The sequence below is a fragment of the Myiozetetes cayanensis genome, unplaced genomic scaffold (assembly GCF_022539395.1).
Source record: "Myiozetetes cayanensis isolate MyiCay16 unplaced genomic scaffold, myiCay2020 scf1, whole genome shotgun sequence".
In the NCBI taxonomy this organism is placed as follows: Eukaryota; Metazoa; Chordata; class Aves; order Passeriformes; family Tyrannidae; genus Myiozetetes; species Myiozetetes cayanensis.
Window position 1 is genome coordinate 80,491,688 of NW_026086604.1, and position 27,980 is coordinate 80,519,667.

General features: G+C 39.7%; 1 protein-coding gene across 4 annotated transcripts in view; it reads left to right on the forward strand.

The window, feature by feature from the left end:
- Positions 1 to 27,980, forward strand: part of LOC126637933 (cadherin-6) — a 108,436-nt gene that overhangs the window by 26,131 nt on the left and 54,325 nt on the right. For all 4 annotated transcript variants that reach the window (XM_050311494.1, XM_050311512.1, XM_050311502.1 and 1 more), the window contains exon 2: positions 24,912 to 25,267. In XM_050311494.1, the coding sequence (XP_050167451.1) occupies positions 25,037 to 25,267 (231 nt within the window). In that variant the 5' untranslated portion in view covers positions 24,912 to 25,036. The remainder of the gene's footprint in view (positions 1 to 24,911; positions 25,268 to 27,980) is intronic.

Below are 27,980 nucleotides of genomic sequence, written 5' to 3' on the forward strand. Positions count from 1 at the left end.
TGCTGCATTCCACTCTTATGGCTGCTTTGCAGAACTCTCCACTGCTCTAAGCTTTGCTTTATAGCTCCATCCCTAAACATATAAATGCAGAGTCTGAGAAACGCGGGTTTTTCATATAACAGGAATATATACTGCAGGAATATCTGCAACACATAATCCTGCTAAACTCAGCTTTGCTAGTGTCCAAACAGGCATGTGTGTGGACAAACAGCAGACTGTGAATGAGAATGCTCCAGGGTCCCCACGACTGCTTTTGGAAAGTCCATAATACCTCAGATTTTTGGAGTTGAAAGAAGTCTCTAACTCTACCAGATGAAGATCCCCACATGAAAAGCAGATTATCCCCATACTAGCCTGTTACTGGGATCTTTGACCATTTCTCTAAAGGCTGACCATCCACCAGATTCTGGCCACCTTCAGAGAAGAGACACCAGACTCAATATGCCATGTGTTCATTCTCGCACACTGCAACATTCCATATATGTTTTCAGTGCTTCAGGAGTTCAAATTATGACTCAGGTTGAACTCAGTTGTAATAAAACAGCTGTGGCCTAGAAGTCTTATGATGCCCAATCTTTTAACCAACGAGCTAGAAGAGACAGAAGAGCACAGATGTAGCAAATGCCACTGCACAGTGTGCTCCCCAGTTATCTGGAGGCGTTAGGCTGTACAAAAGCGTAATGTCATCAAGCACTTGGGTAATTCAACCCCTCCCCATCCTCAGTACTTACTTGGTAAGAGGTATAGTTGAGCTTTTATTTCTATTCTTTTCAGATTTTTTTGCTATGCCTTTTTGTAAAGTCAAACAAATAGGAAAATTAATGACAGCACACGAGCACACCACAGAATAATGCTATTTAAGGACTGCTGTGCCCTTGTTTCCAATTAACCTTAGTGTTCTTTATAGGTTGCAGCCAGCTGCATCAATCACAGTTCCTTGTGTTGGGGGAAAACATCCATCATTATTACAGCCACACACAGATACATACGTTATTTTCCTAAAGTATCATAGTCCGTCCTCCGCTTACCAAAGAGAGCCTGTGATAGCTGGGAGGAGATGAAACTCAATTTTCCCTCACATCCGCTTGATCCTTTGGTATAATCAGCACCACATGCACCAGGCAAGGTCACAAACTTTGGCAATGTTCATCACAACATGCAGTCTCTCCATTCTAGTGTCATTAACTGCTCAGCAACCTCTCCTCCTCTATCCTACTGTTTTTAATCTGCTAGAGCACTTCCGAGCAGGAACGGGAGAGCTTGCCTCACAGAGCTGTTTCCAAGATCACTGTCACAGACCATACTTTGAGAAGGAGTCAGCAGTGAACCACTACCCCATTTGTTTTGGTAGAATAGGGAAAAGAACGTCACAGTGTGATTTAATTTCAAGTTTGCTGATCAGCATCTGATTGTGGAAAGAGATTCTGATGGCACCAGCATTACAGGCATTGTAGTGTCTCCTCTGAGTAACAGCCTGATAGTCTGTAGAGAGCTGTTGCTGCCCTGCTGAGACAATGGGACCAAAAGCATATTTAATTTTTTTCCTTTTATTTTTTAAAAGGATAGAGAGTCAGTGGTGTTATTGCCCTCTGTTACAAAGGTGGTTATTTGCAGGATGTTATGGTCAATGATGCACTATTTCTGAAAGCCTGTTTGCTTAGCCTGCATAGTTTTGGCTGACTTTTTGTTCAAAGCCTGTAGTTTGTTTGAACCAGAAATTAAAGCAAACCGTACCTGACTTGAGCCAAGGGTAGGAGATTCTAGTGAATTTTGCCTAATATTATTTAATATGGCGTTTTTTGTACTGCAAGTTGCTTCCTTCATAAGAACAGACCTTTCCCAAGCTGCCTCCCTGTAGATCAGATGGTACAGATGCACTCCCACTGGCTTTGCTGACTGCCTCTCTCCGTGATGCTCATCGGGCTCTCCTTCCATGTACGTGTCTCCTTACATGTAAGGCCCTCCCTCCCCATCTCACAGGACAGCACCTCAGCATCACGCTGCCTCACTGTCTCTGGGTAGGTTTGCCATGTGCAGGGGTTATAGCACCCAAATATTAGCCAGTTGCTTTGAAGTTGCCCTTAGCTCAAAGGTGAGGTAAGAGCTAGCAGAAGCATTATGAAGTAAGATAGGCCACAGGTGCACAGAAATAAAAAAGATAACCAAGTCCCTGTCTTCCAAGCAGCAACAACAGCTCTAAATATCTCTCTCTGTATGTATCCAGCTGACAAGCTAACAGATCCTTCACAGCCCTCTGGCTGAGGATTTGGTTCTTATGCAAACCTGTGACTTTAGATTGCATTTATGCAAGAGGATCTGGGATTTTTATAGAACCAGATGCATCTTTTGGCAGGAGGTGTATATGGAGTGTGTGTGGAGGGGGGGCACATTCAAATTCAAATTCCCTTCTCCCTTCTCTTTCTCTGTAAGGGAAATTGTTAACTCAGGAAAGACATTTATGTTCCCAGACCACTGTTAGCTTTTTCTAGTTTCAGGAATGCTACTGTACTTTTCAAATGGCTAGGTGTGGTGGTCTCCAGTGTAGAGGATAAACAGACACCTCACTCTTGGTTTGCCAACACATAAAACAAAATGTGTCACTAGAGAAAAACTAAGGCTGCCCTGAACTTGCAGGACAATCAGAGGTATTCATTCACCTTTGTTCCTACCTGGCTCAAACAAAAAAGGCCTGCTTGGAAAGAATAAGTTAAATAAAGTTGCTGGAAACATAAAACTATTTGTTTCCATGAGCGAGAGATAAGATGCAGAAATCCATTCCTCACCTGTAAATCCCTACTGTTTTATGTGCACTGAAAAAGTACTTCTATCAGCGTGATGCCAGCCCATCATTTCTTAGATAATGATCAACATTTTCTCTGTTATGCTCTCCTTTTTAGGCCTCTATTTAGCAAAGCATTCAGGTACATCTTTAGGTCCTCTAGCAGTCTTCAGTAAAAGCATACAGTTTGAAAGCAAAGTGCTCTGCTAAATTGGGTCTTTCACAGGACTAAAGAGAGAGCTCACACAAGAGCAAAGCAGCATTGCTTTCCTTCCAGTCACACTTGGTTTATTCACTTGCTCTTGCTGTGTGCAGCTGTGGATTGCTGGCAGTGTGCTTGGATGGAATTTGCAGGATTCACAGCTTCAAACATGAGATGTGCCAGCCTTTAAAACAAGCTTGTATAAACACAGGAAAGCAAAGCATCCATGTAAACAAAGGGAAGTAATACATATATTCACACCTGAGCAAACACACACACCTACGTGCAGCAGCAGTGCTCCAGCAGGTTATATAGCATTCACTGTATCAGCAGACATAGCTCTCATTTCTGCTACTGCTTTTCTCTTTGCTTTGTGATCACAGAAGCACTGGGGCCAAGCCTGCTAGTTTTGCAGCACACTGTAAAATGGATGAAGAGTTTTCAAAAGCTCTGACAGTGTGTTATCTATACTGAGTTAGCATTATGGTTGTACTCAAGAAGTGTAATACGCTACATATAATTGAATTCCTAACTTATTTTTTTGTTGTCCATGTACTTTATATGTTTTCTATACTTTTTGCCTATAAGTGTGGATTTGTCGGTTGTCTTGCTGAGATCTTGGGGGAAGGAGATGCTGTTTGGTTTTTGAAAAGACAATGAGATTTTAAAACATATCATCTAATTTGAAAGGCTTGTAGAGGCTGTTTGTAATCGTAGAGATCAGAAGCAGAAAAAAACTTAGCATCACAAATGTTGACCATTTCTGAACTCGGACACAAAAGAGCTGCCAGGTATCTCAAGGCTTTAGAGGAAGCAGCTTGCTTCATTGTAGTCTCTACAACCTCAGTGGCTCCTTTACCCTGCCACTAACTACACCAAAAAGTGCATCTTCATTGCTGATGTAAGATGACCTAGATTGTACTTCTTGCTCCATTACAAAGTGGCATATACAAGTCACCCCAGAGATGTTTTTGGGGTCTACTGAGGGCCACCCTTAGTTCCAAATAAATACTGGTCCTGGATGCACAGCCAGAGCACGTGGAGTCTTTCGTGTCTGAGCACACTTGGCTGACTAGCATGGCAGGCTCCTGGATTATCCAGGCTGATTGTCATCCCCTTAGACTTGTGTAGGCTGACCTCTTGTATAGGCATAACTTCCATTTACTTCAATGAGAGGTAGAAACATTCAGCCCTAATCACAGTTGGCTCCAGCTTGACACACACTTCTATATGAGATTTACAAAGATTTAATGTTACTTCAAGACACTTACAAAAGCCCCTGAGGGAGTTCATCCATGGGAGTTAGATTCCTTCACGGGATGCATGGAAGTCAGATGAGTGTCTAATTCCCATTAAGTTAAGCCTGCACAAGTATTTTTGTAGGTCTCTCTTGGCACTAGTCCCTCTTGGCTTCCCTTCCCTCTTCTCCTTCCCCCTTCAATCTTTTAAATAAAGATAGCACTTAACATAAAGATGTGTTACAAGGCTCTTCTCAGTGTCTATAAAGTACTTTTCAACTCTAGCAGAACTGCCTAAGTGTACAGTGTTCAGTGAAACTGAAAACAGAGGGGATTTTTATGGAGATCATGTGCAAGCTCTGTTCTATCAGATACATTCATCTCAAATTTCCCTAGTGTCAACATCATACAGCTAAAAGAGGGTGTCGATTCCCCAGGGCTCTCCGGGCCTTTTGGCACTGCAATTAAATCCCCCTAGTCTGAGTCCCATTTCATCCATTTCTGCATGACTGAAGCAGGAGATATAGTTTTAGCAATAGAAATATTATTTAGGAGATATTTTAGCTAAAGCAACGTAGCTTAGTCTTAGTTATACTTTGCTATCTTCAAAGAAAAGACAGTATATGAGCAACTTCATTACAAACAAAAAACACAGAGAGAAAGTAGGGAAGGGCAGAAGTGTACAACTGACAAACAAGTAATTTATTAACAGGGAGATGAAGTACAACAACAGATTTGTTTATCAGACAATTTTATTGAGCCCTAATGCAATATTTCATTTTTCATAATTAAGCTTTCCATTTTGTTATTAATCCTTAATAGCTAAATTGGCATCTTGAACACCAGGCCAAAATATCCAAGCAAGCACAGGAGTTTAGACACAATTCAGCCCCATCATCTGTTCTCCATGGAAGCTGCATCGATGTGGCTTTAATCTTGTTCCTAAATCCTCTTCTGGCTGCTCTGTGCTGATGAAGGAGACATCAGTCCTCCACCTGCAGGCCACCTTCCCAGGGCTATTCACCCAGACCAATTCCGGGGGACCCTCCCCATCTCCTTTGTGTCAAGACTGTGTAGGTTTGCTTGAGATCTGCAAGCTACAATGAGTTTATTTCAACTGAGATGGGTTAAGGCATAGTACAGCCAACAACCTTCTCCTGGGAGAGTGTACAGATGAGCACTTGGTGACAAAAACGCTCTTAAGCCAACACAGCTGCAGCTGAAAGAGAACATGTGGACAAGACTTTGCTCCTCCATCTGAGCCCATTTGGTTGTGTAAGGTAGAGCTGCAGTGCAGTTTATGCTCTATCCCTTTAGGCAGGAGCAGGGAAAACAATCAGACAGGAGAAGGAGCTTGAGCCAAAACTTTCCCTTTGCTATCATGCCAAAGAAAGGCTGGGGAAGGGTCCCAAATGTGGTCGTTAGTGCAGATGGACAGTCTGGGTGCTATAAATATTAGAATAAGGTACTCAGCTTTAGCACAACCAATTGAAAAGGATTTCACTCAGAAAACCCCACCAGAGCACAGTGGCTGGAGGTGGGAAATGGACTTGAATGCCGTTCCAATTTGGTAGACACATCTTGATGTCCCAGCTGAGGCTCCTGAGGGGAAATGGGAAAAGGAGGGTGAAGCTTGTGAATCGTGCCAAGTGTTTAGCTGCCACGTTGCCTGCCTGCATCAGATTTCCATAATTTTGCCCTTTCTGAATAGCAGAAGTGCACGCACCTGGAGGGCTTTGATGACAGAAGCACAAGTGCCTGGGGAATTCTGGCACCACCAGGGTCAGCTGGCAGCTGACAAGAGGTTCAAAGGCTCTAAATTCTGAGCTTCAGGGTCCAAGTTCTCTGTCCAGGAGCACTGATCATATTGAGTATTTTATTTCAGTGGTTGGACAGATACCACTTCTGTAATCAGAAAGTTGCTTTTGCACTTTGAGGAACCCACTTTGTTCCTCAAATGTCACTAATCCATTAAAAATCCTACATAATAACCACTCTTACTCCATTCTTTTCTCCCATTTTTTTTTCTTCATGATGTAATCATCCTTTTAAAAGCAGGCAAATTAATAAAGCTTGTTCCCAAAACTCTGCCAATTATATAAGTGGAGACTGTTATCAGCCATTTTTGGGAGAAAAAAGACATCAAATTACCTAATACTAGAGCAGATAGCATGTAAAACTGGCATATTTACACCAATGATTCAGTGCACTCCATGACCATCCTCCAAGTGTTTATGAAGTGGCAGGTTTCATGAGACAGGGAAGGAAGAAGGTACCTTTTGCTAATTGAAAATAGATTCCATCCTACTGCTCTTGAAGTCCGTGTAAGAAATTGTGTGAATTTGAGTAGACATAAGAAAAAGGCAAAACCCAATGACAAAGTATTATATTCTGGCCAGTAAGAGGCTTTTGTAAAAATATTATTCAGCAGTAACAAACAAACATGAAAGCTGCAGAACTGCACTTGACGTGAATGTCTTTTTAAAAATAAACATACACGTTTGATTATTTGTAATCCAATATAATCCACTGTGCAACATTAAATATTTTAAGAGAATTTTTCATCCATTTGTTCTCAGCATGGTTGGCCTGAAGCCAAAATGTTGTTATTTTTAAAGGCAACACTCCACTAAGGGTTTTGAATTTCTTTCATGTTGGCTTTTTTGAAATTGATTGTGCATAGCAAATTCACAAGAAGTAAAAAAAAAAAGACCAATAAAAACTATGGCAGCATATATCTCTCATGTAGGTAAATTCCTGGTCTTGTTTCCCAGGGTTCTGCAGCAGGAGAAACTCTACAAAGTAGTTGCTAGGAGAAATAAAACAGTCCTGTAAGTAAGGAAGAATGGTTAAAATCCTGCTTTTACACCTACAAAGCCAAAATACAACCAGTTCCTCTCTTCACCACGCTCAGACAAGGAGAAACAGGTGGATTTTTTAAAAAACTGCAGAGCTGAGGGTGCCATTGCTGAAAAAACCTACCTGAGCCTTAACCAGGTATAGAGGTCTGAAGAGAATATGGCTTATCTATGGACTGAAACCAGGGCATAGGGGTTTTTTTTCATACAGTTTTGAATACTCTGTTTAATGGCATTTTGAAGCCAAAAGATCAAGTAAATCAATCTCTGTAAGAAACTGATTTCCTCAATAGAAGGTAACAAAGCAATTTTCTCTGATAGCTTTTCAATCCCTTGCAGAGAGCACGCTTTTCTTCCTCCTGGGGATGTGCTTAGCAGATCGAGTTTGCTATGACTGTTCTGTTCCTCCTGGTCCCTACAGGTATTTTGCACACACCACACAGCCCCCATTCGCCTCCCTACGATAGGCTGCTGGCAGCCTCTTCCATCTGTTGTTCTCAATCTCAGCATGTTTAAGGTCTTGAATTTAAACACCCAGGATTAACCATGCCACGTTTAAAAGTCTAGGGTCCAGCCCCAACGTATATTAGATTGGCTTTCCACTCAGGAGGTGCTTTGTCTCAAACAATGAAAAAGTGTTGTACATACAGATCAGCTTTCATTGCATTCGAGCCCAGGTGTTGCTAGGAGGCTAGGACACAGGTTACAGTTCCAAATATTATTTGGCAAACATCAGAGTAGAAACATACTTTCCTAAAAGAAAATGGAGATTCTCTGGGAATCACTAGTCTGCAGGAACTGGGGCTTTAATTCACATACAATTATTGCAAGACTTGTAGTGAAATTGCCAGTCAGCTGTGCTGAAGATCTCACGTTCCTGCCCTACTCAGGCTTCTAAGTTAGCATCCCTTTCTTCCTAAAACTTTCTGCAATGCAAAAAACAACCTGCATGAGCAGCCCAGTTCTCTTGTAAGATATTTGTATAGACCTATAACCTCTTTCAGGGATTTCTTCTTAATTTGTATTCATTCCCAAGCAGCAGAGAGAATGAAAAGTGTGGCAGGGAGAAACTCATTCCTGCAGTTCTGCAGCACCCTGCAGTTTAGCAAAGGTAATTTGTGTAGTTACAGCTCTTCTTTTATTGAACACATCTGCAGCAGTCATTGGATTGGGATGTTTCCTTTATGCTTCCTTGGGAGCTAGTACATGTCCTGGGTGGAAGGTTGAATTTGAAAAATTCGTGTAGCCTGTGACCAGCTATGAGAATACAAAAGCCAGACTACTTTGATCCTATCAAAACACAGAAATACTACAACACACACACAAAAAAGAAAAACGATAGAAAGGACTCTTGGGTAAACAGCTATTTATTTATTATGATCTCACCCTAAAGATTTTATTGTTAAGGCTTAATGTGGTTTGGTACAGAGGTGAGCTAGGGCATGGGGTTGGAGATCAAGCCTATAATTAACAGTAAGTACAAAAAGAGTTTAAAAAATTGTTCAAAGCTTTTTTTCTTTGTCTAAAATAGAATTTATAGATTTTACCCTTCTGCTATAAGGATGAAAATAAAGTAGGATAAAACAGCTTTAAAGTTCAATTAGAAGCAATTCAGGATAAAAAACTAATCATGACTAAAACAAGTGCAGCTGCAGGCAAAAGGCAGAAGAGGACTCACAGCCACTAGGTTGATGTTTCTCAACCAAAAGGGTAAGGAATAGGGTTGATATTCATGGGGTACTATCTCCTCACAGTGGCTGAAAGAGATGCAATGGCAGCACATACTCTCTTTTAAACCCAAGGGGAAGTTCTATTTGACCAATCCAAAGTCGTCTGCTACTCCTTTCCCATCCCTCCTGGGCTCTGAAATGATCAGAAGTAAGATGGTGACCCATTCTACTTCTGATTTTTTTCCTGCAGTTTTGCATTTTCACATAAAAATTCCTGCCAAACCTAGAACTACAAGTATTATGTTCACATATACTCAGGGAAAGAAAAGGACACTTAAAAGGTGTAGCTTCCACACTATAGAATTTTGTCAAAATTTTGACAATTAATCTTCGTGTATCCCCCAGCCAGAAGCTGTGCTTACATCCCCTCACTTCATAAAAAGCACATTCATCAATTACGTGTCTCTTTCCCATCCCACTCACCAAACAGCTGTAATAAAAAACCCCACCATATAAATTACTTCAGAACACAAAGGGAAATCTCCATTTTGTAACAACTTTGCTAATTTAAAATGGAATGAGGATTCTTTTTCCCTCGTGTTTTATGCTAACATATACTTTCTAGGACATCATGTCTTGTTACAAGAAGTATTCAACCAGATTACTACAGGGTCCTCCAGCAAATGCAGAAACAAATTGACATTAAGGAGGCCACACATTTTCTGTAGGGAGTCACCTTCTGCAAACCTTGTCTGCCCATAAGTATGCATAAAAGTGCAGCTTCTAGGAAAAAAAGATTGAATTCTTATCCTCAGGGAATGGAGGAGGGACGTTGTACTATTAATAAATCCAAATGTTAGGCTTAACAGAATATGCAGAGTTAAGGCAGGGCTGTACTTCCCCATTTGAGAAGGAATGGCAAGACAGACCAAATATTGCAATTTTTTCCTTGTAGACAGCTTATTTTCCTTCATATGCTTATTCAGGACACATGACTTGAGTGCCTTTTAACTGGGAGCCCCCACAGGAACTGCATCCTGGCCCTTTCCACAACCATGTCAGTTCAATGGGTATGCAACTCTTTGAAGTGAAATGCTCTCTTTCCCTGTTTAGCTTTCAGGAGCAGTGAGGCATGTTGTTTCTTTTCTTTTTTTATGATTGAGGAAACCAAATTGTCTGTCATACCTTGTGTTGCAATTGGATATGAATACAGACCCATCCATCACTCTCCCAGATTCCCTGTGCTTACTAAAGGATCTATTTAAGGAGCTAATAAAGAAACCTTAAAAGCACCAGACACTTCCAGGAGGGACATGTTCCCTCAAACGTCATAGTTTGCATAGGAACTGAATTTTGCAGCTCTGCTCAAGTATATTATCAACCCACGGAGCATATCTAAGGATGATCTTGGATTTGGGCATGTAGAGGCTAAACAGCAAAGCACAGGCTATTGTAGTGACTACAGAGCTCCTCAGGACTTCCTAGGCTTTGTCAGGGACCACTTCAGGCCCCAGAAGATGGCAGAAAACAAGGCTGCCTAAAGTCACCCTCCTCCATGTTTCCCTCAGACCTCCATACGGGTTGCACCTCTGAGATGTGACTCTGAATTTCAGTCAGCCTTGACTAATGAATTGATGCTGCCTGTTTTGGCGTGGGGCTTGTCCCTGCAGTGCAAAACTACTGAGAACAGAGAGCTGCTTCAGGAGCAAAAATTATCTGTGGTCAAGAGAGCAATCACAGCCCTCGTGACTGTACACAGTGCCCTGCCTCCAATGCTACTCTGAGCAGACAGCACAGGGGAGAGACACCCACTCAAATTCCTTACCGGGCTGGAACCCAACCCTTGCATTGATGGCCGATATGTCAGAGTGCTGCTGGCATGAGCTTAATATAAATGTAGTGAAAGGGTACATCTGGGGGGATGTGCCCTGAGTCTTCCTTGTCTGGCTGCATCCCAAGCTCACAGCTGGATAACCAGCTGTGTCCCAGCTCTGAAGTGCTGCCAAGCTAGAAGCCTCTTTGCTGCCACTCCTCTTTCTCCTTGCTGCTACTTACTATTTTCCCTTTTTCCACACTTCTGCTGCATAAAAATTGTCCATCTGACAAAGAGTATTACAGTCAAAATCTTATTATGGGCACAGGGACACACACCTTATATGCAGAGATAACAATTAGAGTTTATTGTTAGTCTAATTAATGTTACAACAGTAAAACCAAAATTAATCAATTATTCTAAGTCCAGCTACAATGATGCTAACATTTATGGTCCATATTATCTAATTATTGCTAATTCCCATTAATATGACAACCCAGTTCTTTAGTCACCATCTTCCTGGTATCTGCCTCTTTTTTTCATATCACACTCACCTTTCTTATGAGTAGCAACAGCAAATAATTAGTACCCTAAATTCCTCACTGGGAGGACTATGCTGTTGATCACTTTAGTCCTTGGTCTGCTTGGGGTTTTCACACAGTCTGTTAATATCACTTTTTTAGTTGGTTCTCAACTTTAGTTACAGATTATTCACTTAAGAGTTGTTGGAACAACATACATGGCATAATTTCTTTAGGGTAAAACCAGGCAATTTTACAGAGTGAAGCCATCACCAAAAATAAGTTGGACGTTAGCCACCTGTGGGGCAGTTGCTGATTCAGCTAAAACAAGCTAACGAAAGCTCAGGACCAGGCAAGACCTGAAGTGGCCTGTGTTAAGGTAAAACAACATAGGTTTGGTAGCAATGGCAACATCTTATTTCCTGAGGTGCAGGGCTACAAAAGCTGTGTCACAGTGGTACTGCTGATGCAGTCTTGTACATACCAAGTATATCAATGCTTACGTCAGTAAAACTCTTCTTACCTGTTCTTTTTCCAGTTACAGCCAAATGATCTGCAGTCAAAGTGTTCCATGGTATTACCCCAAACACTGAGGTTTTCTTTCAAGCTGAAATCGCTCAACTCTATTCACATCTGATAGAGTGGCACTTTCATTTTGAGGAACAGTGCCTTGTGGTTTTAAGCCTCCGTCCTATTCTGGATACTAACATCAAAGAAACACTTTATCTATTCAGCACTGAAATCAAAGTTCAATTCCCACCAACAATAGTAGCATTAGAATAGCCATTATTAGTATAGGTAGTAGTGTACAGCACACAGATGCAGGCTTAAATATATATATATTTTTTAAATATTATATATACACATGTAAGCTCAACACTTGGAATATGGTACTAAGTGGCAATATGTTACATTTCCAAGAAACTTCAGGCACTTTTAAACAAAAAGGAAAGAAAATTTAAAATCATAAATCTTAGATTGCTCATTTAATGAAATACCATGTTTTCCCTAGACAGCCTGAATCTTGGGTAATCCCTAGTGCTTTATAAGTGCCCCTACTTGATAAAAAGTCCTCTTACCACCTACAGTCTAAACCAGTTTGCAGTATATCAGAAGAAAGGTGTATTGGTTAGAAATTATGGGAAGGGAACAGAGCAGATAACTGTGGGGCAGACTTCTCATATTACCTGTGTGTACCTAATACCTGAATGGTTGCTAAATTGCAAGGGCTTTAAATAGGAAAAGAATCTAATTTCTGGTTTAAAACAGATAAATTAGAGATTTGTTATATAACTGAAGAAAAAAACCCACATTTAATCATAAGACAATTCAACAGATAATGTGTAGATAAAGCTAATAAACTGCTGGTGTAATCTTGATTTTGTTTTTAAACTTGTCTTCGTCCAGCATGTGAGGAATATATAAATAACACTTGAGAAAAGATCATTAAAAACACAGTTGTCAAGACTGGAGTAGAAAAACATTAAATCGTACAGAGTAATAAGAAGGAAACACATGTATGTATTTGAGTTTATCCATTTCATTCTGTAACGTCTTCTCAAATTTTTTGGTGTCCATATAGTCTTCTGTTTCTAAATTAGTGCTAAAATGTCAAGGAATAATAGGCTTAAGTGCCACTGACCTTATTGTAGTAGGAGTTAGGTTTCTAAATGCCTTTGAAGATCTGGTCTTTACAAGCACTTTCTGTGTTCAGAAATGGTAGCTTTGCAATTCTCCCAAAATTACTCTGAGGTTAAATACAGTAAAGATTACCAAGTGATCAAACTCCTTGAATTTTGGGACTATGTGGATACCTCAGGTGAATAAACACTCATGTTTGCTTTCAGGACAATTTGACAATTTTCAGCTTACATCGGTTTGCCCATAATTAGAGGTGAGAAGGAAACAGGAAAGCAGGAACTGGGAGGACTTTAGGATCAAAGCTAAGTGACCTTGACAGGAAGGAGGCTTTTATCTCTCCAGAACGAAGCAGCCTAAGCTGACGACAGTCACAGTGCACTAGAAGTGCATGTAATATTTAAGATACTGAGGTGGAATGTATGAGGAGTGCAAATAAGTGCAATTTTTAGAAATGTTTGAGATTTAATTGCACCTTTTGTTGCAAAAGCATGGATTTCCCTAGGTATAGTCAGTAAACATTTGGTCGCTACAAGTGGTAGCAAGCTCCAGTCATTTCAGCTCTAGTCATTAAAATCAGGCTAACAGAAATGTTGGCAATAAGAAAAAAGTAGCAACAATTGAAAAAAGCAATAGTAGAACTAAGAAACATTTAAAAAAATTAGGAGTTACATGCTGGCTCTAATGATACAAAATTCTCAAAAGTTTCAACAAAACTGAGGCTGGTTGGTTGTGTTTACTGCTTTCTGTAAGAGCATCAGAGAAGTTTAGTTTTGGCTCAAGAAGATACTTAAGGTGTATGGAGTAGTCTTTCCCCGAATGGAAGAGTAGCTGATTTACCCCTCTCTGTTGTGAAGGGTACTGTCAAAGATTGTACTCAGTTGATCATGTTTGGGTTTTTACTGGAAATAATTTTCTTGAGCATTAACTGCTCAGGGGAATACCTGATGAAAAGGATTTTCTGAAATAGAAGTAAGTCACTCTTGTCCAGATTAGTATCTCTTTGTTTTTTTAAACAGAGACATCTGTTTACAGGCATGAAAGCTGAAATTATGCAGATATGGTTTTTTATAATTCTGCTCCTCCCAAATTACTACTCCAGTGTTTTTGATCTTGATTATCAATCCTGGCAACTCCATGGAATTAATTCAGAAGCCAAACCAAAACTCCAGTGAGCAAAGAAGGTCAATTTTACTGTCTTCATTGGCTTTCACAGAGCAATGTTCCGCTGAATCCTGGACCAAGAACAACCACTTGAATCACACATTTTGTATTTTTATGATTAGCTCCTTCAGTTGTCTAAAACATAAAAGCAGAGCTGTCCTAGAAGCTTCTAATCCCCAATTTGCTGCCTATGATCATCACATAGTTATTTAGCATTAACAATATAGTTAAGAGTTGCAGCATGGCTCCAGCTCCCTTATGTGGAAAACAGTAGAAAAGAGTCTGTCTGGAACAGATTTTAAAAATAAAGCACCATATTCAAGTCTCCATTACTCAAGGGGAAGATTTCAGCAATTCCATTATAGACTCCACTTGCAAAAATGTAACTTTTGTGTATATCCCAAAGAGATTCCGCATGTAATTGCAAAGAATTCAATGACACTAGAAACACCAATTGTTTTAAGTCAGATCACAGTTCTTTCCTGCTTTTGTTGTTGTTTTTTCCCCCATTCCTAAGAAGCAACATTTTTACAGGGACCTGATCATATACATCTTATTGGTTTCGATGCCCAGAGGAGTATGCTTTAATAATACAAGCAAAGGGGTTAGTCACTGGTGCAGTATTTGATGTTCACAGTGTATGTATAAACCAAGATGAGAGCTGTATAAACCAAGAGAGAAGAAAAATTGTGTGACTCAAATTTCCTCAATATTCCTAATTAAACAACTCATTAAGGTTTTTCAAAGAACTAGTGACATAAGTGGCATTATTAAATACTTCAGAACCTATTCAGTCACAAGTGACATTATTCTTTTATACATTTTCATATTCTGAGAAACATAAAATTACTAGCAAAACCATATTAAAAGGCCCTTTTCAAGGAAGAAAGCCACCTCTCAGATTAATGATTTGAAAAGCATGTATGCATGTTTCCTATTCAAGAAACTTCAAGAGTTTCAGAAACATCACTCACTGTTCACAAAACCTCAGTTAAGTAATGAGTCATCGTAGCTGGAAATATACACTGAAGTGTTGAAGTTTATTGCCTCATCTGAAGTCACAGGCAGAGTGTAGATGCTTCTGGCATGCAGTTGTACAACGAATAAATATCATCCTGCTGGAACCAGAATGTCCTACTAGTCAAACTGCTAGAACATTCCTGTCAGCATGGAGCGGTATTTATTCACCCTGAATGAGGGTGAATAAAGCATGCCTTATTCCCACTTTAATACTCATCCAGTCCTAGGAGCTCTGAAGTCACGCAGAAATGGTCAGTCCCTCTTGTTGCTGCAGCTTAATTCTCATGCTAGTCCTCCTCGTCTGTCCTCAGGGCTATTTCCACTCTGCTGTTTAGTCTAGCCCTGCTTGGGAAGATCTAGATCCTTAACAGGATCCCAAGTAGGATCGAAAGATCTAAGAAGGGAGGCCAGTCCATGTGCATTAGCTCTCCTCTCTTTCGCTACAGCTTCTTAAACTGTGTAGTTAACAGAGGTAATATTAAGAGGCTTTTAAAGAAGCTATAGCATTTTAATGTAGCCAGTTACTATCATGATCAAAGAAATAACAGACTCTTTCATCAAAAAAAGAGACATGACCTACCAATACAGACTTCTTTTAATAGCACATTCGTAATGAAATTAGTCTTAATGGGCATCTCTTTATTTTCCAGTTGATTTCTCCTGTTGGAGCGTATTTGCACAAATGGAGTTCACTTGTCCACGATAAACTGAGCATTGCAGGTATTTCTGATTTGGTAGCACTCTGCATCCATTTTACACTGGTAAATGGCCATGAAAGTCCATGAGAAATAATAAAGCCTTCTACAATCAAATACAAAGCCAAAGTTTAGCTATTTCTAATATACTCCCCAGGTCCAGGACCTTATGTCCCACCTCATGTTTGCTTTCACCTAACTTTGGAATGGGAAATTAGCATATGTTTCTGTCAAGAAGTCAAGAAAAATGTAGTGAGCACTGAGCCTCTAGCAGAGAAGATGCAGCAAACAGCAGCTGGTGAATGGAAAACTGCTTAAGAAAGACAACTGCTTTGCTCTACCACAGACAAAATGGGACACACTGGGAACAGGAGTAGCCAGGAGAGTCTGTATAGCAGGGAACTGCCAAAGGTAGGCAGAAAAGATTCAGGTCACTAAAAAAAAAAAAAAAAAAGAGGCGGTAGCCATGCCATTTGGGACTGTGGCTATCCTGGAAATGTGAAGTTACAGACAGTTGTAAATAAAAAATAGGAAAGAACTATCACTTTTGTACATAAGAAAAATACATAAGCTCTAACATGCCTAAATTAGAATCATAGGAGCTTTGCTTACCTGTTTTCCCTCAGCTGTATCACTTGCTATAATGTTTCTGTTATCACAGTATGTGGGTTTCTTCTGTAGAAAATAAAGCAGGATTTTAGTAATTAATATCATGTTTGACAACAGTATACACTGCCCAAAGCACATCCAAAACACTCTTGTCAAAGAATTTTCTTTTACTTGTGTCATTGAACTGCCTAATTACTACTGTCAAAAATAGTCTTTGATAGGAAGATATCCTGGTGCCTACTGAAAAAGAAACCTTACCTCCTCCTTTCTTTTATTCTTGATTATGCATGTGGTAGTATAGTCTCTGCCTTGATTATCACACTGCAGTGCTTGCCACTGAATGCCACTAAAGCATCTGCAAGCCCAGATTTTCGTCTTGTTTTTAAAGAGTATCTTTGGCTTTGAATAATTACTGATCAGCCCAGAAAGGATTTGCTGCCTTTGGTTCTATCTTATTTATGGGAGCTTGTGGATAATTTTCTTCAGATGGCATGGAGTTAGATAGCTAATAAATGGTAGGCTGAGTGTGCATGTAATAAAGGAAAACAGGGTATCTCCCCTACCATAAGAAAAACAGATTTCAGGGAGAAGCTGGCCAGGTTTTTCTTTAATGTGTCAAAGATTTTTAATAGTTCTCTTACCACAGTGGTGGCATCCCATACCTTTCTCAGACTGGAGTCTTGTTTAAAACAGCTCTATTTTTCTTCACAATGAAAAGCCTAAAATGTTATTGATCAAGAGCCTGTCTAGGAGACTTCCCATTTTCAGTGTCGAAACAGAAACAGAAGAACAGGTATCCATACCATGTAGCTTTTTCAGTGGGGAGACAAAATACTTAGGCACTTCAAGTCACCCAAGAGCCTTTCACTTTCTATTATGTGAGTAGGGAGGCTAGGCTCCTTTTCAGACATTAATTTCTTTTTGATGACACTCTTGCTTTGAAGAGCCTGCTAGTTCCCTATTCTTAAATAAATAAATAGGGTTAGGGAAAACCCCAACTTTATAAAAGAAATTGCAAGTTACATGATATTGCATGTCTCAGAACAACAGTAACTTGCACAACAGGATGACAACATTACAGGCTTCCATCAAGTACTGCAACAAGGAATAAGGTTTTCCTGCAGCATTTTCATGGCTTCAAGCTTACTTTGGGTACTGCTGAAAACTCTTTGGCTATGGTTCCATGCACATCTGCTGCTCTCTACCATTAAGATATTGATTAGGAATAAAAGACCCATATACCAGATATGCACAGCAGTAGGAGCATTACTGATTTGTTCTCCTACTAAATATAGTTGATTGCTTGACTATTATAGTCTTCTCTCCATCAGGGAACAACTTAGTATAATTTACAGTATTAGTTTGTATTACCTGCTAGTCACATACCTGTCACCTGCTTTAGATTAGAAGGCAGCATTAGCAGGGGGACATTGAAATACTGTGGAGGCCTGTCCCCACATCACCTGCAAAAGGCAGAAGAAGCTAAAAACCTTTCCCAGGACCAGCCCCTGCTTCCTGTTAGTGCCACGGAGAGGTAGCTCTCAAAGAGTAGGATCAGCTAGAGCTGTGTCTGCCCTTCCCGTTCAATATCACTGCTTGCAGAGGTGACCAGCCTGTGATACCTGGTTGTCATTCTTGCAGCAGTTATTGCTCTTGCCTTCACACCCAGGGAATGTCAGATGCCCTTCTGGATGCTCCAGCTACAGTGTCCACACACCCTCCAGCATACACCAACATCCAGCCGGTAGGTTGCAGCAAAGGTGCACGTGGTGCTTAAAGCACAGGTATGATGTCTTGGACTTCCTTCAGAAAGGAAGAGTAATAATCTTGTGATTAAAATGCTGCTGTAAGCCTCAGGAATCTAAGTTCAGTTCCAGCCCTGCCACAGAAATATCACTCAGTGCAGCCACAGGGTGGAAACAAGATTTCTTTTTCTGTGCCATTCCTCTGTCTTCTTTGTTGAGACTGTTTATGCACAGTGGATAAAAGCCCAATGTGGCTATCTACAGAGAATGAGTGGGCATCTCTGAAGCAAGATGACACTAAGGCTCTTTTCAAATGCCAGATGGAAAAAAAAAATCAAAATATCTGAGAGCAGACAAACAACATCATCAGTTAGCTCACCAGCTGCTGAATAAAGTCATACAGTCATCTTTTGCCACAGCCATTCATGAATCAAAGCAGGAGATACACTGCTCACTTTCCCTCTTTTGTCGGTGCGTGCTTTTGTGAGGGCTGGTGCTTGTGAGCATTGAGGGTCCACTAGGATTAAATCAGTTGCATTGTGCAAAACCACCATGTTAAGAGTTCCAGTGCAGGATGGAGGTAATAGTTATCTTAGCATTTCTGCTGCATTTCGTTATTTTTATGGTTCTGGACCTTTTTTTCCTGCTGAGAGAATTGAATAAAAAAATGACTTGGAAAGACACTATAATCAACTGCTGCTGGCTGCAATTACATTGTGTACTTGATGTCTTCATAAAGTACTTCTAGTTTAAACCCACAAATCTTTCAGTCTGAATTCTCTCTTGGCTCTGTTCTGTTTTGTTATTTCAGAGGTGTATTTGCAGGAATGATCACTAGAGTATATGGGTTTATATAACAAAGACATAAAAAAAGTGATCAGAAGATTAAAATTTCATCAGCTCTCTTTATACTGGAAAAATGACATTTTGTTCCATTTATGGCTGATATTTACAAAGGAAAACCTCATGGACAATAAAGAAAAAAAAAAGGCATTTGGGTTTCAGTGCTGTAAAGGCTTACTCACACTTGAGAAAATTATTAGATGAAGACTTTCAAATTTGAATGGTCATAAGAGAGACATTATTGTAAAGTAAGCTCAAGCTCAACAACTGCTTTTTAAGTCCAAGTCAATTATGTGTTACAGTGTTACAGCTTATGAAACTTAGCTATTACTGAAAATATAATGAAATTCTTTTCTATATATGAAAATGTACTAATATATAATATATTAAAATATATTAATATGACACTGAAAAGAAGTGAATACGATAAATTTGGAAGCTTCTATTTTTTGAAGTTAGCTGGAATACTTGCTTTTCTTTTTACAACTAATGCCACTTTAACCTTTCCCCCTCCATGGTGAGAAAGCAATTTTTCTGCAGACTTTCCTTAAAGCCTTAATCATTTCTTTGCAGTCTTGCCTGTGGGCTAGCAGAATCACATACTTCACATTAGAGAGGACAGCCTCAAGGACAGCCTATGGTCCTGGCTCCTCTGGGTCATTTAAATTCTCTTAGGGACTTGGAAATTGCTCCTTAGGCTTGGTTTTGCAATAAGGAGGGGGAAAGACTGTCACACCTGACACAGCAAACACAGGAGTCACTGCTAAGCAGTTTTCCTCCTCTCCCATTAATGCTTTCCCACGTTCCATTCCTCAGGCTTTAACAATGTGATGTTGATGTCTTCCCCTCTCTCAGGCTTGAAAGGTTTAACACTTGCACCTGATATTTGATGCAAGGGAGAGTCCTTCCAGCAAGACTGCATGAGTACAGAGAGTTTCTCGCACTGCATGGTCTCGCTGAGGGACTAGAAACTGACTCTGCTGTACAGGGAAACTGTGAAGGCAAAGCCTGCAGTCCAGATACTGTGGCAAGCTCAGTTTGCCTGACAGACTCAAGTGGTGCTGGCTGGGTAAGCATATAGAAAATTATGTCAGAATACTTTTAGTGCATCCCCAAATCTTCTACAAAATTAAATATAAATTAAAGCTTCCAGGGCAGAGCTCTCTTTTTCTTTTAAAGGCCACTGGTGGCAAACACTTCATTTAATGATGAAGCCAGGGACTAGTCTGCATCTTTCCAGGAACAGACATAAATCAGACCTACTTTGGAGGCAGTAAAGGCATCTATACTTGTGCATTCGTAGTTTAATCTATTCATACTTTATTGTAGAATGAGAGAGTAGGGTCTATTCTCTGCACTTGTGCATTTTTCTCCAAGAACCTAAGCAAATTTCATAAGGATTGATACAGTATATTGTGTTACAGAAATAAATAAATAAATAAACAAGCCCCAAACCCTAAAACATTTCCCATGCTCATTTTCCTAAATTACTGTGCTAAAGCATCTATTAACTTTCACCTTCTCATTCAATCTCTGTGTGAGAATAGCAGTACATTATCATTTCTTGAAAACACAATTAATGTTCATTCCAGTGTACTAATGGACCTTAATCAAATGTGTGAAGCTTTGTATCTAACACTCAAACAATGAAACTGTACCTATCTGACTAGGGAATAAAGGATCTATTATACTGGTACTTCTGTTTGAATAAAGGTTATGCCAGAAACTTTAGAGACTCCAATGGTTGTTAGTCTATTTAGAAGCTATTTAAAATCTAATAATCAGCAACCCATAACATCCAAGATGTATAAATTCATACAGAAACATAATTGAATGAAGAAAGAAATTATGCTCACGTTCAGAGTCTAGGATGCTTTTTAAAGCATATTCCTTTTGAGAGTCTGTTGATGGAGTGAATACAATGGAGCTGAACAGAAAAGAATGAGGAAAAACTGGTTTTCCCCTCCTTGCTAATGCCTCTCATGGGAAGGCTCTTTTCTAGTCTGGTTTATTTAACAACCAGCTGGGAGTGCTGGGTAGGAGTGGAGGTGGAAACTCTTTGGGGTTCCTTATGCCAAAGATCTGTACCTGATGCCTGTCACTGTGCCAGAATGACATCTCCGGAGCAGAGCTCCTAGATTTATAGGAGTGACTCCAATGGATGCATTTCCTCTTTGATATATAGCTGAAATACTTAAGTATTTCTGTGGAAGGGCGTAAATTTGCACTGAATTCTCACATTAAAACGTTACTTACATTAATGAAGTCTTGGGGAAGAGGGTGAATAGAAAGGCTATGACTATCTCACCTGGGGGAAATAATTTTGAAGTCGATATTTATAGTGATTAAGCAATTCTCTGAGGTTTTGATCCTTCAAAGAGGAATGAACATAAACTTTAAATCTGCAACTTGTCACACTGAAGAAAGTTCTGTGGCTGCAAGTGACATTACTTTTATGTTAACAATGATCACAGCTAAAGTTAGACTGCGATCATTTTTAAGCTTGGATGTGCAGATTTCTTCTTTTCTCATAAAAAAGCTAGATTTGCTATATATTTGAGATGACAGAGCTAAGCCAGTTGTCTGAGGCTGTTGTACACTAAAGTTGTTTTTCACTCTTGACAGCTGGTTAACACAGCAAGTTCCGCAGCCAGCTGACCAACTGAAGGTTGAGAGAAATGGCATGTGTAAAGTGCTTCTTTTTACTTGTCTTTGTGCAATGTGAAGGAAAAAAAAATTAGCCCTAATCCCAAGGTCCCATCAGTTATATTTGCACATCTGCACTTAAAAAAAAAAAAAAATATCCCTGGTGAATGAAATGTTTTCAGAATGAAGAAGGGAGATTGCACAAGAGAACTGTTACATTGCAGAGATCTCTCTGGAGCATAAGATGTTGGGACTGGAGGACAAAATGGCACTTAAGAGCCACAAGAGCTCACTGTACTAATGGCTCAGCTCACAGTATAGTGCTCCTATCCTTTTTATTCACTCAACTGAATTTATCACTATGACCCATAAAACAGTTATGAGCACCTACAGGGCAAAGACACCCTGGATTCAGGTGGTACTTACCCCAGTTGCATGCTTAAGCCGAGGTCTGTAAAGGTGTGTCTCCTCTCTTGCCACTCATAGGGAAGCTGCCGGGGCTTAGCTGCTCTGCTGCAGCATGAAGACTGTGCAGTCAAGAAGGAGATTATGGGATCATGCCCTTATTTTTCAGCATTTTGGACACATCTCTGCAGGGAAGAGTAAAAGGCTGTATTTCACAGCTATGATATCATTCTTGTAAGCTATATTTCAACATGAGCCACTATAAAACCTTTCCCATGACATCAGAGTTGTGAAATATAGCTGACTTCAAGTGCAGAAAATTCCCCTGCAGGAATAATTGTTTCCTGGCAATTGGCATTTGAAGGACTGATTTTTTAAAAGGCTGGCACAAATCCTGTCTAGGTAATGCTGCTCCAGGCAGCACTTCTCAGGAAATGCTATGTGCAGGTATGGAGCCCCACCATGGGATTTGGCCATAGGGGTAATGGAACGAGCACTGGGAGAGTCTGTCAGGTGATGGTTTTCACTCCTTATGCCTCAGCAGTCCATGCAGACTTTCACTAATAGCAAAATAATAGGTTTGCTCATGTGCTGTGCTCCCTACCTCAGACTCTGCCTCCCCAGTAAGGCAAGTCACATGTGCAGTGCCAGAGCTACCGTCTAATCCATCATTTTCCATCTGCCCTCCAACACAGATCATCCTGATGATACATGTGTGCTGATACGTGGCAGCTCATGGCGTCTGCCACTGCTTAGGGCACTATTTAACTCACCTGGGCAGGCCCCAACCTCCCTGCAAAGCAACCTGGCAAGAAAATGGAGATAAAAAACATGGTGTGAGACACATTTTCTTCTTTCATATCACATGAAGGAAGATGTCAATCAGAATACAGTCCACTCAGAGCCAAGGTTTGAGTGGATGTTGGCACAGTTGTAAAGGACAAGATCCTATGCAGGTCAGAAGGGTACAGGAGGATGATAAGAGAGACTATAGACAAAGGGAGAGTCAAGGCCACCTCAGCTCTCCCTAGCCTGGTGCTTGAATCTGCTGCTCGTGTCCCCCTCCAGTGACCTGCACACTAGTTTGGCACTGCTCCATCAATTGCACTGAAGGCAATTGTTGAACACATTGTAAAGCTTAGTCATGCTGGCTTTTTCTGTTCATCCTCTGGGAAGATCTTGTACTGGTCAGCAGCTCTGTTCCTGCTGTTCTGTGTGTACATGTTTACGTGTATATGTGTACACCCATGTGTTTGTGTCTCTCTCACAACACTCAAAGCTGTATGTGGACACACCTCCCATGACCTACAGGACTGAGTTGTTTTTACCCACAGGAAGCTCACTGGCTCACAAGATCTAACTAGAAACCATCCCTTTTCTCCAGAGGAAAGTACACTGCTTCAGAATTAATTGTGCCTTTTCCATTTTCCTCTTAATGCTGAAAAACTTACTCCTTCTCACCCAGAAGTTACCTCTTAACCTCTTTTACCTTGTAAACCAATAAAGCAATATTGTTTGAACAGTCCTGTTCCATTACCTACTATTCATATAAAAGATAAGTGGTATTTCCTTATAAAAATTATTTACTAACGTGAACTGTAAGAGACTTGAGGTTATTTCATACAATTTATTACTAACAACAACAACAACCAGAAGAGCAGCTAACTGGAGGCATTGCAGGCAATTTAACTCTGTCAGTGTAGCTCAAAGGCTAAATTCTGTCTAATATACACCTTTAAAAAACCCAAACATATAGGGGGAAAAATGGTCTTTGATAGTGTATGATCCAAGTAGGTTGCATTAAATGCTTACAAAATCAAACAAAAATTTTCTTTGCAATTTGGTGTAGTCAGATTACCATTCCACAATCTTTATTTACTAAAACTGAGAGGTACTGTACTGAATTTTGAGCTGGTTTTAGTATGATTTATTGGGTTTTGATCAGAAAACTGAAAAAAACCCAAAACTTCTTCAAAGAACATCAGTGAGAAAAGAAATGAAAATAATCAAATGATCCTTTCTCTCTCAGAGCATGGATCTGTTTGGACTAAAAATTTATCAGCATGTTTATGAAAAAAATATATGTTGTGGAATGTTTCTGTCAGCTAATTCTGATTTCTTCACATTATAAAATGTTCCACAGCTGTTAGTTAGGCATTTTGCATGACTGGTTATCTGAGACACATAGTATAATTTCTTCCTCCTGAATAGAGGGTTCCAGCTTTTTTAAAAAAATAGAAGAACATTCCATGCTATACTAGGGTACTGTATGTATAGCTTTTTGTATGTTGAAAATTATGAGGTCCTCAGAGATAATTTTGTAATTATTTTGTAGGTGCACTAATAATAGGAAGCAGTAGCTAGTAAAAACCCGTAGGTAGCAATGATCAGATGGGGTTTTTTTATATTTTTAGAAGTTATTAGTGAAAACATTTACATATGTAAATGTGTATTTAAAGATCCAAAACTTGGTACAATACTCTGGCAGTAGATAATGAGAAAAGCAGTGCCCACTTCCTGTGCAGTAACAAACAGGTCTAGTATGTGTGAGATATTGACAAATATGACATTTATTTCACCAACCTGTTTAGCTAGCACTTTCTAAATTCGGTCAAAGGCAAAAGACCTTAAATGTGAGGGAAAAATCCTTGAGTTATCTAAGTCCAGTCTCTTCAGCCCACAACTATAGCAACATAATGCCTCCTGGGAAAACAGTGTGCACTTTTGCTCGCACTTCTTTGATGTAATAAGGTAACCTGATCAAGATCCACAATCAAAAAGTTATCAGTTATATCCCAAAACTCAGGCAGTAAAAAGAGAAATGCCTGATTTACCTTTGTTGACGAAGAGAAGCAAAAGGAGGGTGCCCCCACACACACATCCAAACATCATGACTCCTTCCTCCTACTCAGTATGGAGTCACTCAGATTATTTGAAGGACCATTTGCAATGTTTTGAATCAGAAACAACCCAGCTGTTCAGCAATCATTATTACTCATCTATGTGCAGTCATGACAGTTAAGTACCTTTGGAAATGCTAACAAAGTTGTTATTTTTCTTTTCAGAGCTCCTTTGAGACTACAAAGACTGTTTAAAGAAGGAAGACGGCATGAGATTGGATTCAGTGCAGTAAAGTAGGTTAGTTTGAGGACAAGACAAAAAGTCATTATTTAGACCTTCTTGTGTTGCCATGATGAGAACTTACCATTGCTTCTGGCTGCTGTTTTGGGCTAGTCAGCCCCACCAAAGCTTCTTAACTCCGTTATCCAAAAGGACTAGTGGCTTTCCAGAAAAGGAAAAGGTTTTGGTATTGTCTGGAAACAGCAGGCAAGACCTCCATCGTTCCAAAAGGAGCTGGATGTGGAATCAGTTCTTTTTATTGGAGGAATACACAGGAACGGACTACCAATACGTTGGCAAGGTAAGCTTCTTTCCTACACATCCAAGTTTTGATTTTAGAAATGCTGGAAAGCCAGCAATAAAAAGTAGGTAAGAACAAAGCCTGCTACAACTTCTGGTTCTCTTTGCTGTGCCCAGCTTCTGCTGGTTACCTTTCAGCAGAAAGGTTAGTATGCTTCAGCTTCATATTATAATCAACAAGAAGACATTCCTCATTTAACCAGGAAGTCCCATGGCAAATCATGCACAATTCTATTAAAGATTTTCCTTTTTATTTTTTTGTCTGGAAATAATGCACCTCAATTATAGGCCAGATTTTTAGCTTTAAAATGCAATATATATTCTCCCTTATGCTCAATAATTTTGCTAGAGTCAAAATATATAAACAAGAAGAGGTTTTGGTCTAAGTTAGGATTCACAATACCTACATTTTTGGTGAGGATTCTCTCTACCCGGCAAAGTCAAGTTTGTTTCTCTTTTTATTCCCCACTCCACACAACAGTGCTGCAGACATTTTCTGATGAGGTTTCGTGGTTTCACTAAGGACTCTGTGACATGACCTTCATACCACAAGCCATGCTATTACAAGCCACGGTTGAAGCACGCCGTGTGTAAACACTATGAAGCAACAGGCAGCTGAAAATTTCTAATCTCAAAGCATGCTGACAGTTAGAAAAGGGTGTGTAAAACATTATTTAAAAAAGAAAAATCACAGCCTAACTCTGAGAATCTCCACCTCCCTGAGCAGCAGACCCCGTGTAGGTCTTTATGTGAGCTTCAGAGCTAGTACACCTGTGGTAAGAGACTAGAGAGAGTCTATACTACCAAAGGTGCCATACATACTCTATAGGAGTCTGTCTTGCATAGTGCAAAAATTATGCTATTGATGATGACATTCAAAGCAGAAACAATACAGCTTGGTTTTCCAAACTAAAATGGGGTTGTGTCTGATCTAGTTTGATCTCTCAAGCCTCTTAGCAAAGGCTGCAGATCACAGTGGTTTGACATTTTATCTCCCTCTGCAAGCTTCTGAGCATTCCCATGAGAGATGGTGGCTGCTTTTCTTGCCTGCCAGTCAACTGTCAATCAAAGTTGGATGTGACACTCCTTTCCTCCTAAATGGCTGCAAGGCATGATTCAAATGAAGAGCTACTCAGCTGGTGTAATACTCATAGAGCTCCAACCAGGATAATCAGCATTCATGAAGGGTACCATTGAGCCCAATCTACAGGAAAAGGCCAAAGGCAGAGAGTCCTCAGAGAGGAGAAGTAGAGAAGGAAGATAAGAGGATAAGAAAAAAAGCCAGAAGAGAGTGAGAGGAAAGAACTAGAAATACAGAGGTGGAAAGAATGGAGAACTTTACAAAGAGGAATCAAGATGGAAAGGAAGGAAAAATGAGATCAAATGGCAGGTAGAGGATAGGAGAAAAAGTTTACCCAAAGAGAACAAAAACAAAAACAGAAGGTGAGACATTGAAGGGGAAAAAAAAAACCAATAGGTAAGAAACTTTGAGTCAAGGGGAAAGAAAAACCAAGGGAAAGACAGTAGTCCTCCACACTCTCCTGTTTCTTAGTCTACTGAGGGGATTGTCAGGGTAATGAGGATCTTTTTCTCCAAAGATAAAGCAGGTGGTCCTCGGCCAAGTCCTGAAGTCTGTCATTTTCCCTGTGAATTCTGACATTAAAGCCTGCTCAGCCCCACTTCTCTCCACTGCAGAATTAGAGTAGAGCTATTGATTTCAGATGGACTGATGGGGGAGGGAATATTCCTGCAGGATGATTTTGCTGAGAGACAGTTTTAAAATGGTCTACTTGGACCAAAAAGCCAAGAAAGTTTGAACAGGAGACATAGAAAAAAATGTAGATCTTATTTTTTAAAAGTTGTTCTTCCACCTATTTGTACTTAAATACATTTACTGTTTCAAAGCATAGAAACAACACATAATGTATAAATGTCATTGATTCTGTGTTCCTTAGAGATTCGTATGTGGCCTTTCACACATCTTTCAAATGCCAGAACTGCTCACACCCTTGTAACTGAACAATTAGCCACAAGGCATGGAAAAGCAGCCTTTTTTTTTTTTAAAGTTGGGTATTGGTGTGAAGATAAATGATAGAAACAGCTGAATTTCTCCAAATTGAGGTAACCAGTCAATTTAACTGAGCAATTAAACTTGATTGGTGTGGGTAAATGAGGATAATGAACGTTTTTATGAAGCTTTTTTTTTTCTCAGAGGACTAAATGTTAACCTTAAATATGGACTTTAAAATAGTAGGAATATAAAGAAGAAATGTGAACATCAAAATATCTTAAAACAACAACAATATATGTATGTAAAGGGGACTTGTGTTTATGTCTTAGTGTGTAAGCAGTCAGACCTGGATCTTCTGAAGTTTTTGTGTTTAGTGGTTAAAGATGGTGGGTGTCAACATCATTAAAAAAAATATTCCATATAAGCTGCAAAAAAAATCTTTTTCTTGGGCTGGTTTTACTCTTTTGCTTTTCATTTTTTTAAACATCTGTTTAATCCAAATATCTATGTAAAAATTTGAGATATAAGAAGTCCGTTGTGAAAGATTCTAACAAACAGCATTATTTCTATGAACTGCCCAAATTACAGTTGTAAAATCCTGTAACTGGTTATACTACAAAAAACACATTTACATCATAGTAGATTAAGAGAGAAGAAAAAGAACAGTAAACCATTTGAAATAATGAAAAAGAAAGGTAATCTC